Source organism: Larus michahellis, chromosome 1 (genome assembly GCF_964199755.1).
Source record: "Larus michahellis chromosome 1, bLarMic1.1, whole genome shotgun sequence".
NCBI classification, from domain to species: Eukaryota; Metazoa; Chordata; class Aves; order Charadriiformes; family Laridae; genus Larus; species Larus michahellis.
The window spans coordinates 194,940,133-194,956,812 of NC_133896.1; the positions used below are offsets into that span (position 1 = coordinate 194,940,133).

Consider the following 16,680-nt stretch of genomic DNA (forward strand, 5'->3'; position numbering starts at 1 on the left):
ATTGTTCTAGAACTTAATCAAGCAAAATATCTAAGCATGAGATAGAGAAGTATTAAAACAATTGTACGAGAAATGTGTCTTGGAGTAACATGTTTATGTCAGGTCACTCAGAAAGGGTGATATGGCAAAGAAATAGTGCAAACATGGAAGGAGACTGAAGATTCAGTTCAGTTGCCTACTTGTAGACACCTATTACCAGCTGGATGCCCGAGGCTACCAGGGGTTTGGGGTGTGATGCAAGAGCTGGAAGGGGACCCATGCCCTTTCAGGACAGCAGCTGGGTGACAGGTCATGCACCTGGGGGCTTTTCAGGTGGCATCGATGTGCAAGCAATGGGCTGGAGCTGTAAAGGACCCAGCTTTGTGCAGCCTGGCTAAAGGAAGAGGCAGTTTTTTCTCCATGTGTTCTGGAGGAATGATAGTCCTGACAGGAATCCTCAACAGATGAACCTAATTTAGGACTGAGGAAATTATCTTGTCAGAGAAATGTGTCTGTGTCCACCACCACTCATGGGAGCAGTGAGGGGAAGGTGGGTCAAGCAGGGGGATCTCAGCAGGGAGTCTGATCTCTTCAAGGAAAGATTATCCGAGAGAGCTGCCCATGATAAAGAGGCTGTGTTTGGGGACCCAGAGAGCCTCTTCCAGCCCTGGCTTCTCAGGACCAGGAAGCAGTGCTAATTTTCTCTTGACCTGCCCTATGACAGAGTTCAGATGAAGTATTTGTAATAATCCTTAAATCTGTGAATTTCACATAACATCTGAGCTTCTTGATAGCTAAAATAATGTTTCAAAGAGTTCCGGGTAACCAAGTTTCATTTTGCTGAAATTTTAATAGCACTCCCTGTTCTCTTCAGCTTTTACTTGGTTTTCTTGCCAAGCAAGTATTCCCGAATTGAGAATTGGTTGCAGCTCTCAGCTAGGCTTGTTTGTGTTTAGATGAACTTGATCCCTCTGGCTCTAGGTGCAGGAAACATACCACAAATGCTTCAAAATAAAGTTGCTTACTCCTTAGTTCCAGAGATAAATCTGAATGATTACTTTTTAAACTAGATGAGTGAAAAGCTGGCCTAAAGGAGTGCACTATTAATCCTCTGACAGTTGGAAATCATGACAACATGCATTTTCCACAGTGAAAGTTTTCTGTATCAATTTTTTCCTATTTCCATCTCCGTCAAATATAGCTTTCCAGTAAATAACATACTGGAATAATTACATGTTTGGGAGAGGAGTAATTATTTGGGAGACAAAAGTTTACATAATACTTCAGAAAGCAGCTAAGTGAGTGTTGAGAAGCTAGATTTGTTATTAAGATTTTCAGGTGATCTGCTTTTAAAGTTTCTGTGTTGCAATGTGGTGACGTATGTTATTCTGACCTTTTCCCACCCAAGGAAGAAAATACAAACTTCCTAAAGGATGCTGAAAATATTTCAGCTATTACAAAGCTCACATAATTACCGCTAGGTCAGGGATCTATAGAACACTGTAACAGACATGCCATTGTAAGTCAGGGACTCCGCATGACAGCTTTCTGTTTTCACCACTTCCTAGCAATGAGAATTCTCTTATTTATATGTTTCACTGCTGTTCTCATTTAGCAGGAGACTTTTAATCCTGGATTGTGATTTGGGCATGTGCATAAATCACAATTTGGCCATGAAGGCAAATTTCTGGAAAGAAATGTTCCCCTGGATTTAAGCAGCCTTATGTAATACTTCATCAAGCTATTCATTAGGGCATGTTCTATGCTATACATTTAGAGGTCCTGAGTGACGTGAAGCTGTCATTTTATGACTTCTGGTAAATAGGAGTTGTCAGACTTCTGGTTTTCTATTATATTCTTTGAAATCTTTATTGCTACAAGGGCAGGAAGGGGTTAGTCATCACATAAGAATAGAATTTATAGAGAAAAAAAAATATCATTTTTGTCAGGCTTTGGTCCAGATACCAATTAGGATTTGATGTTAAGCCAGTTAAATAACCAAACTATATATTTGATTGATTTCAAGCTAATTCTTTTGTTGGGTTTTATAGCCAATGGGCAACCATTTCTAGACTTGTAAAACTATTTTTTGTGTTATCTAACTAATTAGATTGTGGAACATTGTTTACTATTGGGTCTAATTGTTTTGCTTTCATATCAGTTTAATTTTGATTTGATCAATTGTTACAATTCTTTTTTCTTGAGTTAGTGGGATATTATTGGTAGCTGAGCTTAGTTTTTCTGATTTTACATTTTTATGAAGTCTTTTAATAAAATATGTTAAAATGCACCAACTCATATGCCTCTGAATAAGCAGTTTGAGGGCAGAACCATTAAGGATCTGCGTGGAGACAGGCCAATAAATTTCAGACTGAACAGTTCCCCCTAACTATTCTTTATTTCTTGCCAGCTTTTGTTTTATTTTAGTTCAGCCTCTTTTGAGTCTTCCCACAAAGCCCACATACCACTTTGAGGGCAGCAGCTAGTACTAAGATGTTTACGTGAGTGTATATGTTTGTACATAGATCTCTTCACAGCTGGCTCTCTATCAGACCTAAACACTAGAAAGTGTTTTAACTTACCCTCGGGGTGGCTTAGCTTGTACATCTGAAAATGGACCCACATTGGAGTGTTTTTATTAGCAAGTCTTTACTAAAGGTATTTGGGCAGTCTGCCCGCAACCTCCCTTTTCTGGCCATGATGCACGCTGCCTGGAGCGTCGTCACGTGAGGGATGGGAAGACATGCGGATCTGCATGTAAACACATCCTGAAGCCTAGAGAAGTCACTGCCACTTGCAGCATAACTCCCACAAGCAATACTCATGCCCTCTATTTCCCAAGCTACTCTTCCTCCCCTTCCCCTTCCTTCTCAAGTGAACTTGTACAGTCAGACCCTTTCTGCCCCGCCATGGTTTAATTTCTCAGCAGAAATTTCTTCTCAGTACTTATTTTCTCTCCCGTGGCTTTCCTTGTTTGGAGAAGGACCACCCACCCTGTTCGTGAGCAGGGGACAGCCCACTCCCCATGTCTCCTGAGAAATGTTGCTGTGCTGTACAAATGCTTCAGGGTCACAACCAAGGAGCATAAGGTCAGCGCTACTGTCGGAATGCTGGAAGAAGGCCTTCTCTGTAGCCGGATGACACTGAAGCAGTTTCTCTTGGAAGTTATTTTGGAGAGCTCCTTGAATTTACCCTTGAGAATAACACCAGCCAAGGAGACAGGGAGGTCAGCTCAACTGGATGGTGCAGTCACTCATTAAGATCATTATCTGTGTTACTGCCTTCTCTGTCCTTCCCACCCCAGACTGGCTGCCCACTGCATATAGGCTGGGCTGACATCGGTCCTGCTCCATCATTGCAATGAACAAGTTTATGTCAGTCAGTGGAAAGCAGTATTTCTCTCCTTCGCTCTGGTAGCAGGCTTAAACGCTTCGGTATTCCCATCTGAGCAGGAACAAGTGGTTCAGGCTTCAGGGTCGTTCCCTCACTTTCCCAAGGATATTTGCCTACCCATCAACAAGAGATAACCATGCACGTTTTTTTCAAGGAATGCCTCTTTCTAGTTTAAATAAAACTGGGAAGATGAACTAATTTAATATATAGTAGAGAGCTATTGTCATCTAATAATACTTCTGTGAGCTTGTGCTGCTCTTTTTTTGCTCATGCGGGGAGCTCTCTGATTTTTCACTCATAAGGTAAGTGAAATTAGGCTCAGTTTTACCTGTATTTGAAGAATTAAAGCCCTGAATACCTCTGATTTTAACAATTATGCAGATTTGCAATACTGCATGCCGAGCCCCAAATCATCCTCCCCTATATGATCTGTTAATAATTTCTAACATCTCTCAACAATGTTTTTTCCATAAGCTCTTAAAACTGGTATTTCTCAAAGCTCAGGCTGATACCAGTCCTGACCTTAAAGGTCACAAGAAGAACCTGTCATTCTCAACTAGGATCTGCGATGATGTCAGCCCTCGATGGTGAAAATTTCCTCCCATTCGGTGTATCCTAAGTGAACTTACAGAACATCCATACACTATATACAAAGCACTATGCTTTAAAACCAAAAAACTGCTATGAAATTGCATCCTGTCTTAAAATTGACAAAAAAACATCTAAGCAAGTAATCCGTGTCACCGCGTTAAAGGTTTATCACATTCAGTGTCAGCATTTGCACTCTCCTGGGACTTGATCTCTTAAGCTGCTAATGTAAGACACTGGTAGAATTTCATCTGTCATATATCCATTGTGTCTTGGTGCCTGGAAGTTGTTCTTTCTCGCTGATGTCCTGCCTTGCTGATTGTGAAGACGGAACACATTCAAGCAGGCAACATGACAGCCTGTCTCCCATCATCCACTGACAGCTGTATACTGTGTCATGTTCTTTGCTTTACTGCAGCTTGGATTATAGGGTACTTAAACCAGAGTGCAAACAAGAGTTTTAGCTCTATTCCAAATTAATCAACAGCCCCGTCGGGAACATATATCAAATGGCGCTATTCAGTTCTATCTCCTGCATGCATGACTCCGTGTCAAAGTCCAAATTGCTACTTTGGCTGTTGTTAGCTTTCAAGTCTGAAGCTGATCATAGCTCTGACAATGAAAAATAACTTTCAGGTGATGACCCCATATAATGTATTGCGGGCTATAACAATTGTAATATAAACAGCACTAGAAGGCATGCATGGGCAGTGGAACTCTGTCACCTGCAGCTGAAGTTGTTAGAACAGTCCTTGGAATGGTGTTGGCTCAAGCCAATTAACACCTTCCTAGTCAATTTCCAGGCACAGTTTAGAAATTAGCATGGACCAGAAATTATTCCCAGTAGAGAGTTCTCAATCATCTGTCCTATTTTGGACAAAGGGAGTTTAACAATATGGGCATGATGTACCCGGTTCACCTCAGTGAGGCATGTTTAAGTTACTTGACGGGACATTTGGCTATACACCAGTACGTGGATTGATCCAGAGTTCAGAAATCAAAGGTTTATCTGCATTTCTTTTGTTCTTGTTCAAATGAAACAGTCTGTCCTGGAGACTGAAAGAACTTCATGTTTCTTTTGGACTGAGGTTTATCAGAGCTAGAGTCTTGCTTTCAAAAATTCCCTTTGAACATCATTTTTGCTGTGTATGGAATAGGATTCTGTGTCAGATTAAAGCTCATATGTCACAGATCTATTTTAGAAAGAAAATCTCATACTTCCATGAATATAACAAATGTCAGAAACTTTCCTTTGCCATGAAGAGTACATATAAAATAGTTTCAGAAGATCACAGAGATATCAGCATGTTATTCGCTTGTCATAAATGTTCTTGTTTCCTGAGCAGGGTGCTTCCATAGTTACTTCTTATGAAGTTTCATTATTTTTTTTTTTTCACACAAATAGTCTGAAAAGCAAACTCATGAGCAAAATCAGAAGTTTTCTTTTTTTGACATCACATAAGAAGCTGTATCGTATAATAATGCTATAGTAAATCTAACTTAGTGATGAAAATAAAGTATCTTTAGAAGGGTAGCATCAATGAGGATTTCAGAAGTTGCACATACAGATACTGTGGAGCAAATCTTTGTGCATCCAGCTGCTCATCTGCTGAACAGATGAGTTGTCATTGGGTGTCTTCTCCTGTCTCTGAAAGGGTTGCAATACCTAAGCACTGTCGCCAGAAATAAAAGGGGCTTATCACAGAGGCCCTTGGTGCCTGCTAGTGGGTCACTCTGATACCCATCCCTCTCCATCACAACTGGCTACAATAGTGTTTTGAGGTAGGGGACAGCACACGAGGGAATGAAAGTCAGGGTCCCCTGGAAAAATAGTGAGGATGTCATCATATATTTAGGGGTGGCAAATAAGGCAAAAACAGAGGCTGACTTAAAGCCAAGGAATTCTGATTACCTTTTTTTTGAGCTTTAACTTTGATAGGGAAACTTCTCAGTACTGCTGGTTACAATATGTATGTGTATGTGTACATGTATATGTATATAAACATGATATAGCAGCAGAAGGCAATTTCCAGTGATTTCTTTAGCACGCATAAAATTAATATTATCAGCTTTTCTTAAGAAATGTCAAATTGACAAATGATGATAAGTAGAGTGGAAAAATTAAAGGTTTGCAAAGAAGGCAGAATTTTGCCATTCCTCCCTGAAAAACAACGTATGAAAAATATAGTCCCATATCATTTGAAATAGTGGTCTGTAGTAGGTGTGACGGAAGTTGCCTGTTAAGAAAGAAATCTTATAAGAATCAATTTTGTGTGAAAGTATTATGGTTTTCTTCTTTTATTTCTCCTGCTCAGGTGCTGATGGTACTTCCCTGACATCTGCAGAGGGCAGGAAGCACTATATATAGTGTGTGTGTGTTTGTGTGTGCTTTGGTGGGTATCGCTGCTGCAGGTCAATGATAGATGACTATTTTAGTCAATATCTTGGCCTTCAAATATCATAGTTTTCTTTTTTATTTTTCTTTTAATGCTGGATTTCTGAGAGAGAAAATCCAATAACTCCAATTACCAGACTCTCCTGAGGAAAGACTTAATTAAGATTCCCCCACTTTTCAAGTGACGATTCTGAGCTCTAAGCTACTGGTTGTTCCAGGTTTGTGGAAATTTTCTGATAAATGGAAACTTTTCTGCTGGAAATAATGCTGAACTGCTGAAAAAATGGCTCTATTGCTGAGCCTATTCACTATTTATAATTACAAGTGTATATGAAAATATAAGCTTTCTGAACCTCAATATGCTCTCTGACACTGGTTTGCTTACTTTCATCTAAAATACAACCGAAATTTAATTTGGAATAAAGGTTAATGCAAACGCGTCTTAAACTTTTTTTAACACAAAATGTAGTTGCAATTTTTGCTTCCAGAAAGTCTTTTTAAAAATGGAAACATGGAAAAGGATTCTAAATCTAATTGACTGAGTCTTCAGTTTAGAAAGGAAATTAGGAGTAACTGGGGACCTGTAAACAAAAGAGAAAGGACTGATCAATACGCTAAGCTAGGTTTTAGAGGTCACAAAGTCCAATAATGTGAGAGTAGCCATAAATCAAGCTGAAGCGGCCCTTGAAAGGGAAATTAAAACCAAATTAGTTTTTGACCATGTTAATAGAAGGGTATGACTTTTCTCATCCTAATGTAGCTGTCTAAAACAAGCCAAAAAAATTGCACTCAAGAAGTGCCTTACTCTCAGATGTAAACACCGAGGGCAGGAGTCAATTGCTAAAGCGGAATCTGGGTCATTTGGGCCATTTGAGGCACCCAGGACATTGGCACAGGGCTTGTATTGGCCAAAGGCTGGCAGGTGTGACATGAGACCTGCCAAGAAAACCTGTGCCTTTCTGTAGAAACAGTGGAATGTGGGGTGAGGTACCCTAGGCAATGCAAAAATATGACGATAAATGTCAATAGTTAAATAAACCAACTGTGCTCCTAAAATTAAATGAGATGAATCTTCCATCGGAGGTTGGCTTTGTGCCCCATTTGGACACATTTGGAGAAGCACTAAAGCATTCTGCTTGGTTTCCTGTCATTGCAAACAGATTGACTCTAGGGGCCAACAGATCCATTATATTTCAAGTGTTATAATTACTTATAGCTAAAAATTTTACCAATGTCAAGATGCAATATTTTGTAGATTTAGTATTATATTTTCAAAAACTTCCCTTATATTCTTAAAGTGTAACTTGAAGTATATGATATATAACGTGGTCAGACTAATGGCATGAAAGTCATTAAATATTTTTTATAATAATGTATATGAAAATATTAAATATTTTTATTAATATTTGTTCTATCATTCATACAGCTAGCTTGATTATGGATAGCGTATTTGCAAATACTGATAAAGAAAATCATAAAGACAACACAGAATCATGGAATGGTTTGGGTCAGAAGGCACATTAAAAGATCATCTAGTCTAAACTTCCTGCCACGGAAGGACATTATCACTAGATCAGGTTGCTCAAAGCCCCATCCAACCTGACCTTGAACAGTTACAGAATGGAGCATCCACAACTTCTTTGGGCAACCTGTTCCAGTATCTCACCACCCTCATTGTAAAAAATGTCTTCCTTCTCTCCAATCTCAACCTACCCACTTCCAGTTTAAAACTGCTGCCTGTTGTCCTGTCACTATAGGCCTTGGTTAAAAGTCTCTCTTTGTCTTTCTCGCGAGCCCTCTTTATATAATGAGAGGCCACCATAAGGTCTCCCCAAAGCCTTCTCTTTTCCAGACTGAACAACCCCAGCTCTCTCAGCCTGTCCTCACCAGAGAGGTGCTCCAGCCCTTTGATCATTTTTGTGGCCCTCCTCTGGACCTGCTCCAACAGGTTTTTACTGTATTGAGGGCTACAGAGTTGGACACAGTATTCCAGGTGGGGTCTCCCAAGAGCAGAGTGGAGGTGGAGAATCACCTCCCTTGATCTGCTGGCCACGCAGCCCAGGATATGGTTGCTCATGGCTGCCTTTTTATCCACAAGCATTCCCAGGTCCGTCTCCATAGAGCTGCTCTTAATCCATCCATCACCCGACTATCTGACCCTATTTGATGCTGGTTTATTTTTTCTAGTTGTGGGAAAGTTAGGCTAAATGTTTTATTGGTTTTAAACTGCATTTGGAGAAACATGTACTTTCAAAACAGATATATTTTCAGCTATGACATAGCTATCTAGTAAAGATTATTTTGAAATGAATACCTATTCCTTTTGCATTCAGTGAGGCTTTTTTTCTACCTAAATCTTAATCCTAAAACTTTTCACATCCGGGTTTACAGTTAGTCACCATAATATCAAAATATTCGGTGCCTGTTGGGGCCTAGTTATTCAGGTATTCCAGAGAAATTGTATTTTACATAATCTCTTCATACGAAGTGTCTTAAAGAGTAAGTTTCATCCTTGCACTTCTTGATATTATTAAGTTTTAGCTCTTTTATTGTAGGTGCTGTAACTAAGTCCTTTATCTGGATCAATAGAGCATGGATTAATACATCAGAATACTGGTCAATGTACTATTACTTCTTAAAGCAGTAGTAATGTTCAGTGCTATCAGCTGGGTCAGAGGACTCATCAAATGTCTTGCAAAACCAGGGGTAATAGTTTTTTTTTTTCCATTTAAAAATACAAAGCAACCCACAGAAAATGTAGAAAGATGATATTGTGATATTTCTCCAAACTGATAAAAAGAATTTATTTTGGTTTACCAAGTCCATTATATGTTCTTCCTCAAGTCACAAAGGGTTCCACCAAATTTTGAATAAATTGCTTTAGTTAAATATACCCAGTCAGGATTATGGGGATGACAGACAAAAGCAGAACAATATTGAAGATAGTTTCTCTCTTTGTCTTGAACTTGTTTCTCAGTCCCTAATTCCCCTCACCGATTTCAAAAAAGAGACAAAAATAATGCCTCCAGGATTTTGAGCCCCCCTTTGAGCCCCATGAGTCTCAGTATTTGGATGCCTGAGGTACAATCTGTCACATGATGTTTATTAGCTTCTGGTTATAATGAGTTTCTAGTGGGTGCTTATATTCCTGTTTTCAAGGCCAGTTATTTTGTCTTTATCTCTTCTCTGAAATATTTTTATTATGTCTCAGGTGCATGGACTTTGTGGAAACTATAATTCCACTTTTTCTAAGTTTTGCACCATAAATTGTTTCTTTTCTTCTGTACTGGACCTCTTGTTTCTTTAGGCTCTTGTTCCCGAAGAGGAAGTCAAAGCAAATGGGGACTTCCTCACCGCTGCTGGCTACTCCTGGCTCTTACAGCTCTTGTGGTGTTCCCATGTAAATCTGTCATATGCATACATTTACGTGCGACAGCACAGTATCAGTTGTCATGCAACACTATCTACCTGTAGATAAAACGAAAATAAATGTTTTATTTTTGTAAACAACCATGAACTATATCTTTGATGTATATATCATCTTCCAGGAGTGCACTGTATCAACAATCAGTCTCTGCTTTCTGATTGCATATAAACATTTATTTTTAGTTATGACGAAACTTTACTCATGGCTGATTATTTTCAGGAAGTGGTACAGGCAAGAGAGAAAAACTAGCAGAGGACAGCTGTTTAGAAGAATGACAATGTGTGTTTAAGGTGTCTCTTCTGAAAGAGACAAACTAAGTTTAGATCTAATTTTACCCATTCAAGAGTCATGAAGAGATAAATACAAAAGGTTCCAGCAAGTGCTTTTCTTAGGGCTTACAATGAAGCAGTAACAGACCTTCCCCAAATTTATCATAAAAACAAAGAAAAAAACCCAACCAGAATCATCCTAATGAAATCATAATAGATCCCATATGTAAATTGCTGTACTCTTCTTCTACCATAAGCATCTCTGTGATGCCCAGTTTCATTGATCCAAGCTAATTGCTGATTTAACTGCCAATAAATGGGGAGACAATGGTCCGTGTATTCATTCCTGTGCTTTCAAGAGGGAGGAGCTTTTAGCAATAACCTCCCAGTTGCAGTCACTCAGTTTTCTCCAGGGGTCTTGAGGAACTCTTGGTAGGTATTAAGAAACTGAACAATGTTTGTGTATTGTTGTGGGTTAACCCAGACAGATAGGAAACAGACCCCTTGTGAGACATGAGTCATTCTGAAGCGGCGGCTGGATCCTGGGGGGGTGCCCTTCAGCATCCAGCACCAGATGACAATTTGAGAGCAGTGGAATGGAGCCCTAAATCTCCATGGCCGTAATGGGAGTATAGCAGCCTACTTTTCTTGTAGATACCTGCTTGTGAACATCAACATTTAAGTCTTGTTAATTTGGAGCTGAACATACATGACACTTTCTTCTTCTTGAATTGAACTTGCAATTTGAAAAGCAAGAGTGAAAGGAAACTGGTAAAACACAGTGCACTAACAATAAGAATGTGATAGGGGTTCCAGGTGTTCAAAGGGGGTTGTTCCAGGGGTACAAAACTGTGCAAAGGATATGTACTTTATTTTACTTAGAGTGAGATTAACAGAACATAATCCACAGCCTGTGCAACCTCTCGTAGCCCAGACTGCAGACTGTTACCATCATGGAGGGGGAATTGGGAAACATCTTGCAAAAGATTGCAATTGTTCAGGTCCTGTACGTGAATCAGGAGGGGAATTCTTTCTAATGTGTCTCCTTTGCTGTCTCCTGCCTGCCTCAAGCCCTGTTGATCTGCTCTGCAAAACAAAGAAACAATTTAGTAAGAGCCTTTGTATTTACCGCTCATCGCACTGCATAAGGACACTTGAACAAATGAATTACTGTGTTCCTCACACTGTTTAGTGAAATTTTTGATGAATCAAAACCTCACAATAATAAAAATACATATTATCTTTGCCAAATTAGTATCTTAACAGAGATATTTCCTTTTTTTTAATGCTTGAAGGAAATAGAGCAAAAGGCAGTGGGTTACTGTAAATTGCATTGTCAGCTGAGAAAATGACAAGAAGCTACAGTTCTTTGACTAATAAGCTGTTCAACTTCTAATTGAACTGCAGAAGGAAATATTTTTTGTGTATCATGTTCTTTGAAGTCAAATTTTTCTCTTTCCTCTTCTCTCTTTTCTTTTTTTTCTTTTTTTTTTTTTTTTTTTTGTTGGTAGAAGATTGAGCCAAGAGAAAATCATCCTGTTAGAAGGAATTGTTTTTCCAAAGTCCTTGCACAAAGTATACAGAGTAAAAGCAGAAGCATTAAATGCTTTATTATATGTAAGACATCAGAGTTGTTTTATAGTTGCATTGTTTCAGTATTAATTCTGGTTTAGAACTGAATAGTTCAGAATCAAAACCATTATTATTATGTATTAGTCCTTGGGAATTTATCTCATAGGATTCTGTTTTTCCTTTTAGGCTCTGAATTCTAATTTATACATTAGTATGTGCTTGTTGGAAATGCCTGTAGGATTTAAGAGACATTTGCAAGGAGGTACCAGATGTGCATAGGCCTTGTGAAAGACCCAAGCCATGCTGGAGCACAGATGAGATAACTGGTGCATCTCAAAGAGGCATTGGTACCTTAGATGGGCAACTGAACCAATCTCTAAGTGACATAACCACTATCACATTCGAGCTTAAAAGGTGTAATGCCCCGTAGTCTACTGAGAAGCAGCAACTGTGTATGAGCATACTCTTAAACTGGGAAACACAAGGTAGTGGAACTTAATGAAGAAATTAAGTATGAAGTGGAACTACACATTTGGTGCAAAGTACATTGCATCATACCACCTCACGCTTGCCGCAAGTTTCAGGAATACATTCAAGCAAATGGTATGCTAACAGATATGCTTTGACTTGGTAAGTTTCAACAACTTGGTCATATGTTTTGGTTTCCAGGTTTTGCTGGTGATCTTACAAGTTCTGTTGATAGAGACCATTTGTACTTGTTTCAACATCACTTTTTAGTATGAGTTTTAAATGCTTATATATTGCAAATATTAATTTGGTGCACTGTACCCCCAAAATATATTTATTGATTTAATCTTTCTTTTCATATTGCAGAGACAAAGTATTAGAATGGCATAAAATATGGCACAGTTCTACTACAAAAGAAGTGTCAGTGCTCCCTACAGAGATCGTATCCCTCTTCGTATTGTACGGGCAGAATCTGAACTGTCTCCTTCAGAGAAAGCCTATCTGAACGCTGTGGAGAAAGGAGATTATGCCAGTGTAAAGAAAGCTTTGGAGGAAGCAGAAATTTATTTCAAGATCAATATTAATTGCATTGATCCCCTGGGAAGAACTGCACTCCTTATTGCAATTGAAAATGAGAACCTTGAGCTCATTGAGCTGCTCTTAAGTTTTAATGTATATGTGGGAGACGCTCTGTTGCATGCCATACGAAAGGAGGTAGTTGGTGCCGTGGAGCTGCTGTTAAACCACAAGAAGCCCAGTGGGGAGAAACAGGTATGTGCAGGATTTTCTCTAGGTTTATCGTCTGCTCTAATGAAAAGAGAATTGTGCAAGGGGAGTAAGCAGAAAGAAAAACAAAACCAACCATCATCCTTGTACGCAAGTATTTAAAATCAAAAAAACAATTACTTTGATGCTGTGTGCATTGCATTTGTATGTGTTTAGACATCACAGAATCATAAAATAGTTTGGTTCAGAAGGCACGTGAAAAGATCATCTAGTCTAACCTCCCTGCCATGGACAGGGATGTCTTTCACTGGAGCACTTTGCACAAAGCCCCATCCAACCTGGCCTTGAACACTTCCAGGGATGGCATATCCACAACTTCTTAGGGCAACCTGTTCCAGTGTATCAACACCCTTCTGTTAAATCTAAACCTACCGTCTTCCAGTTTAAAACAGTTGCCCATTGTTCTGTCACTAGAGGCCTTGGTTTCATCTTTTTCATAAGCCCCCTATATATAATGAGAGGCTGCCATAAGGTCTCCCCAGAGCCTTCTCTTACCCAGGCTAAACAACCCCAGCACTCTCAGCCTGTCCTCATAAGAGAGGTGTTCCAGATGCTCCAGGTGTTCCTCTGATCATCTTCATGGCCTTCCTCTGGACCTGCTCCAACAGGTTCGTGTCTGTCTTGTGCTAGGGACCCCAGAGTTGGACGCAGTACTCCAGGTGGGGTCTCACAAGAGCAGAATAGAGGGGGAAAATCACCTCCCTTGACCTGCTGGCCATGCTTCTTGTTGTGCAGCATAGGATACCCTTGGCCTTCTGGGCTGCAGTCCACATTGCCTGCTTATGTCCAATTTTTCATCCACCAGTATCCTCAAGTCCTTTTTGGCAAGGCTGCTCTCAATCCCTTCATCCCCCAGCCTGTATTGATACCAGGGGTTTCCCCGACCCAGGTGCAGGACCTTGCATTTGGCCATCTTGAACTTCATGACGTTCACATGGTGCCCACTTCTTGAGCCTGTCAAGGTCATCTCTGTCATTCAGTCAAATCTCCACAGGCCCACAAGGCTTTAGGTTTAATGTGGTTAGGTCATATGAGATCTAGCTTCCAATAAGAAAGGGTAAAAACTTCCTGCATCCTTCTAACCTACAGCCTGAATAACAAGGTTTTGTGCTTACAGCTAAGTGAATTATTAACTGCTTTCTATATATAAAGCAAGAAGTGGGCTCACATTTAACAGATCATGGACAAAACCCCCTTCTTGGAAGAATGTGCAGTAAGAAAAGTCAAACTTCTTCAGGTTAGAGCTTTGCGTCCGTTATAAACTCACTCAGGAAAATCTAGAAGTTGATAAAACAGGTTCTGCATGTGAGACCTCCAATATGATAACATTATTCCTGCAAATATTAGTGGGAAATCCTTAATCATTCAAAGACGCAAATCATTCCAAAGAGAATAGTAGTGGTAAGATGTGGTCCCTTTCAATTAATTACAAAACTCTGTTTAAAGGCAATGAAGGTTTCAACCCCTCCATGTGGAGGTCACCATCACCCAAGTCAGCAAGACAACATGGGGAGACATGACCAAATTAATCAGAATTTAAGCCCTGTCTCCAGTAGCCACCCATCCATCCATTACAGCTAAAAAGGCACAAACTCCTCTCCCTTTCTCCCTGTCTTCTCTCAAAGGAAAAAATCATTACATACAGTCTCATTCATGATGAATGTGATACCTATTGTGCTTCCGCTTGCACTGCCTTGAGACGTGCCCATGGCAGGGGGGTTGGATCTTTGAGGTCCCTTCCAACCCAAACCATTCTATAAGTCTATGATTCTGTCTCTAGGAAGTAGCTTGCCTTTTGCGTATCCTCCTCAGTTTAAGAAACTAATGGAGACAGGATAATGTAGCCTATAAATTCTGATATTCCTAGGACTTTTCCAGCAAGAAAAAAATTAAAAGTAGTTACAATATTGCATTGTATTTTCATCTATTTAAATTTTAATGTATTATAGGTACTGTATTAATGTATTTCAATGACTAGTATGATTACAGCCCTTTCACAGATAATGCATACAATATATTTTAATTACAGTATAATGTACTTGCTATGGATAGAATTGCAGATAGTAAGTAAAGAGTATAATTTTTGCTGATGAAATAACATGAATTCTGTGCTTTTTTTGTTATGGAAAGAAGAAATATAGTAGGTCTTTGTACAAATGTGTGTGTCTGCACCGTGTTCTAGAAAGTAAAAGCAGAGCTTCTTTGTAACGACAACAGATTTATGTCAGAGAAAGGGAAGAAAACTAGGTTCACTTTATGTTTGCCTTGTTTCATTATTTCTCAAGAGATAGTGCAGATGAGAATACAAGGTGTGGGAGTTTCTCAGTGCAATATACTGGAACTCAGAAGGCTCAGTGCACGGCCCTGTGCCAAGCCAGTTAAACCACCTGTGTCTCCATTCTCCAGCCATATATAGTTGCCTCTCCAGAGGCAGCTATAGTGGAAGTTGCCGTTTGCAGAGGGGAGTTTGTCTCACTTGATGGTAGCCATCCAAAGCTGTGTCTCATCTATGATCTGGCTGCCTGGGCTCCCCTTACCAGTGGAGAAAAATGGAGATCCCTGGAGAGCAACTCATGGTGTCTTTCTCAGTTACTTGTCTTAAGACGGCATAAACCACTTTTTGGACTAACTAGAGAGAGAGGCTACAAATTTATCTTACACTAGGTGCCTAAATTTCAGGCTCTTCTTTAGACTTTCAGGACTATGTTATGGTACGTGCTGCAGCTGCTGGAATGGAAACACTTGAATACAAATAGTAAAACTTGGCTTAGGTGAGCTTCATGCCATAGCAGACAAAAGATAGGCTTGCTTTTTGCGTGGATACTACAGTGTTAAACTAGCCACAAACTGTTTTGCTCCAAACTAGAGGTTAGCTCTCTGGTCTGGAGCTTAAGCATGTTGTTTCAGTGCCATAGTCCACTGCTGGTTGGTATGAAGAGTGCTGCTTCTCCTTCTCTTCCTTGGTTTCCCTGGGTGCACTTGCTGAGGGTCTTCCCATTACTGTAAAGCATGGAGGATAATCATGAATCATTTGAGCAGAGACATTTCCTTTTGTATCTGTGCAAGGCTAGGCTTGTCCATTGCAAACGCAAATATTGCTTGCAAGCCAGTGCTTGCAAAAATGGTCTTTAAACAAATAGACTATTTACACATGTATGCCATTGTTTGCAGTAGGGACCCCAACAGCCATTAAGCTTCTCTGGGTGTCGTATGCACAGATAATCACATTGGTTCATTTTTAGGAACAGGTCATGATGAAGAGAATGTAAATATGGATTACATTTTTGCAGTAACGCTGGAATGATGCAGATACAATTGTATGTATTTAATATAATGAAAAGTACTTGCTGGCTGAAAAATCATTACAACAGACTAAAGATATAAAATCTGAAGGCTTAGAATTATATACTAAAATTTATATTTTCAGTGTTTAGACAGAAAGATACATTTTTTTCCCTGAAGAATCAAGTTCATTTTGAAACTCTGTTTCAAACTGCAACTTGAGTTTCTTGATTATTGTTATTTGTAAACATTCGCCATATTATTTAGATGATGATTCATTTTCAGACTCGGTGCGTTTAATAACATGTTATCTTTGCCTGTTTGGTTTTCCTTCTTTGTATAAAGCTGGTCATGTGTGGTAAAATCCTGGCCCCTTGAAGTTACTGGGAGTCTTGCCATTGATTCAGTGAGGTCAAGATTTCACCCTTTTGCTGTGTTTTATTTGCCCCTGATGAAAAGTTATTCTCAGAGGAGACAGATAATAAGGAATAACAGAAATGCATGTGCTAAATACTGCCAAG

At 39.5% G+C, this 16,680-nt stretch overlaps 1 protein-coding gene across 1 annotated transcript in view; it reads left to right on the forward strand.

Moving 5' to 3' along the window:
* Window positions 1-16,680, forward strand: part of TRPC4 (transient receptor potential cation channel subfamily C member 4) — a 161,957-nt gene that overhangs the window by 47,644 nt on the left and 97,633 nt on the right. The window contains exon 2 of the mRNA XM_074566973.1: window positions 12,458-12,862. Within this exon, the coding sequence (XP_074423074.1) occupies window positions 12,485-12,862 (378 nt within the window). The 5' untranslated portion in view covers window positions 12,458-12,484. The remainder of the gene's footprint in view (window positions 1-12,457; window positions 12,863-16,680) is intronic.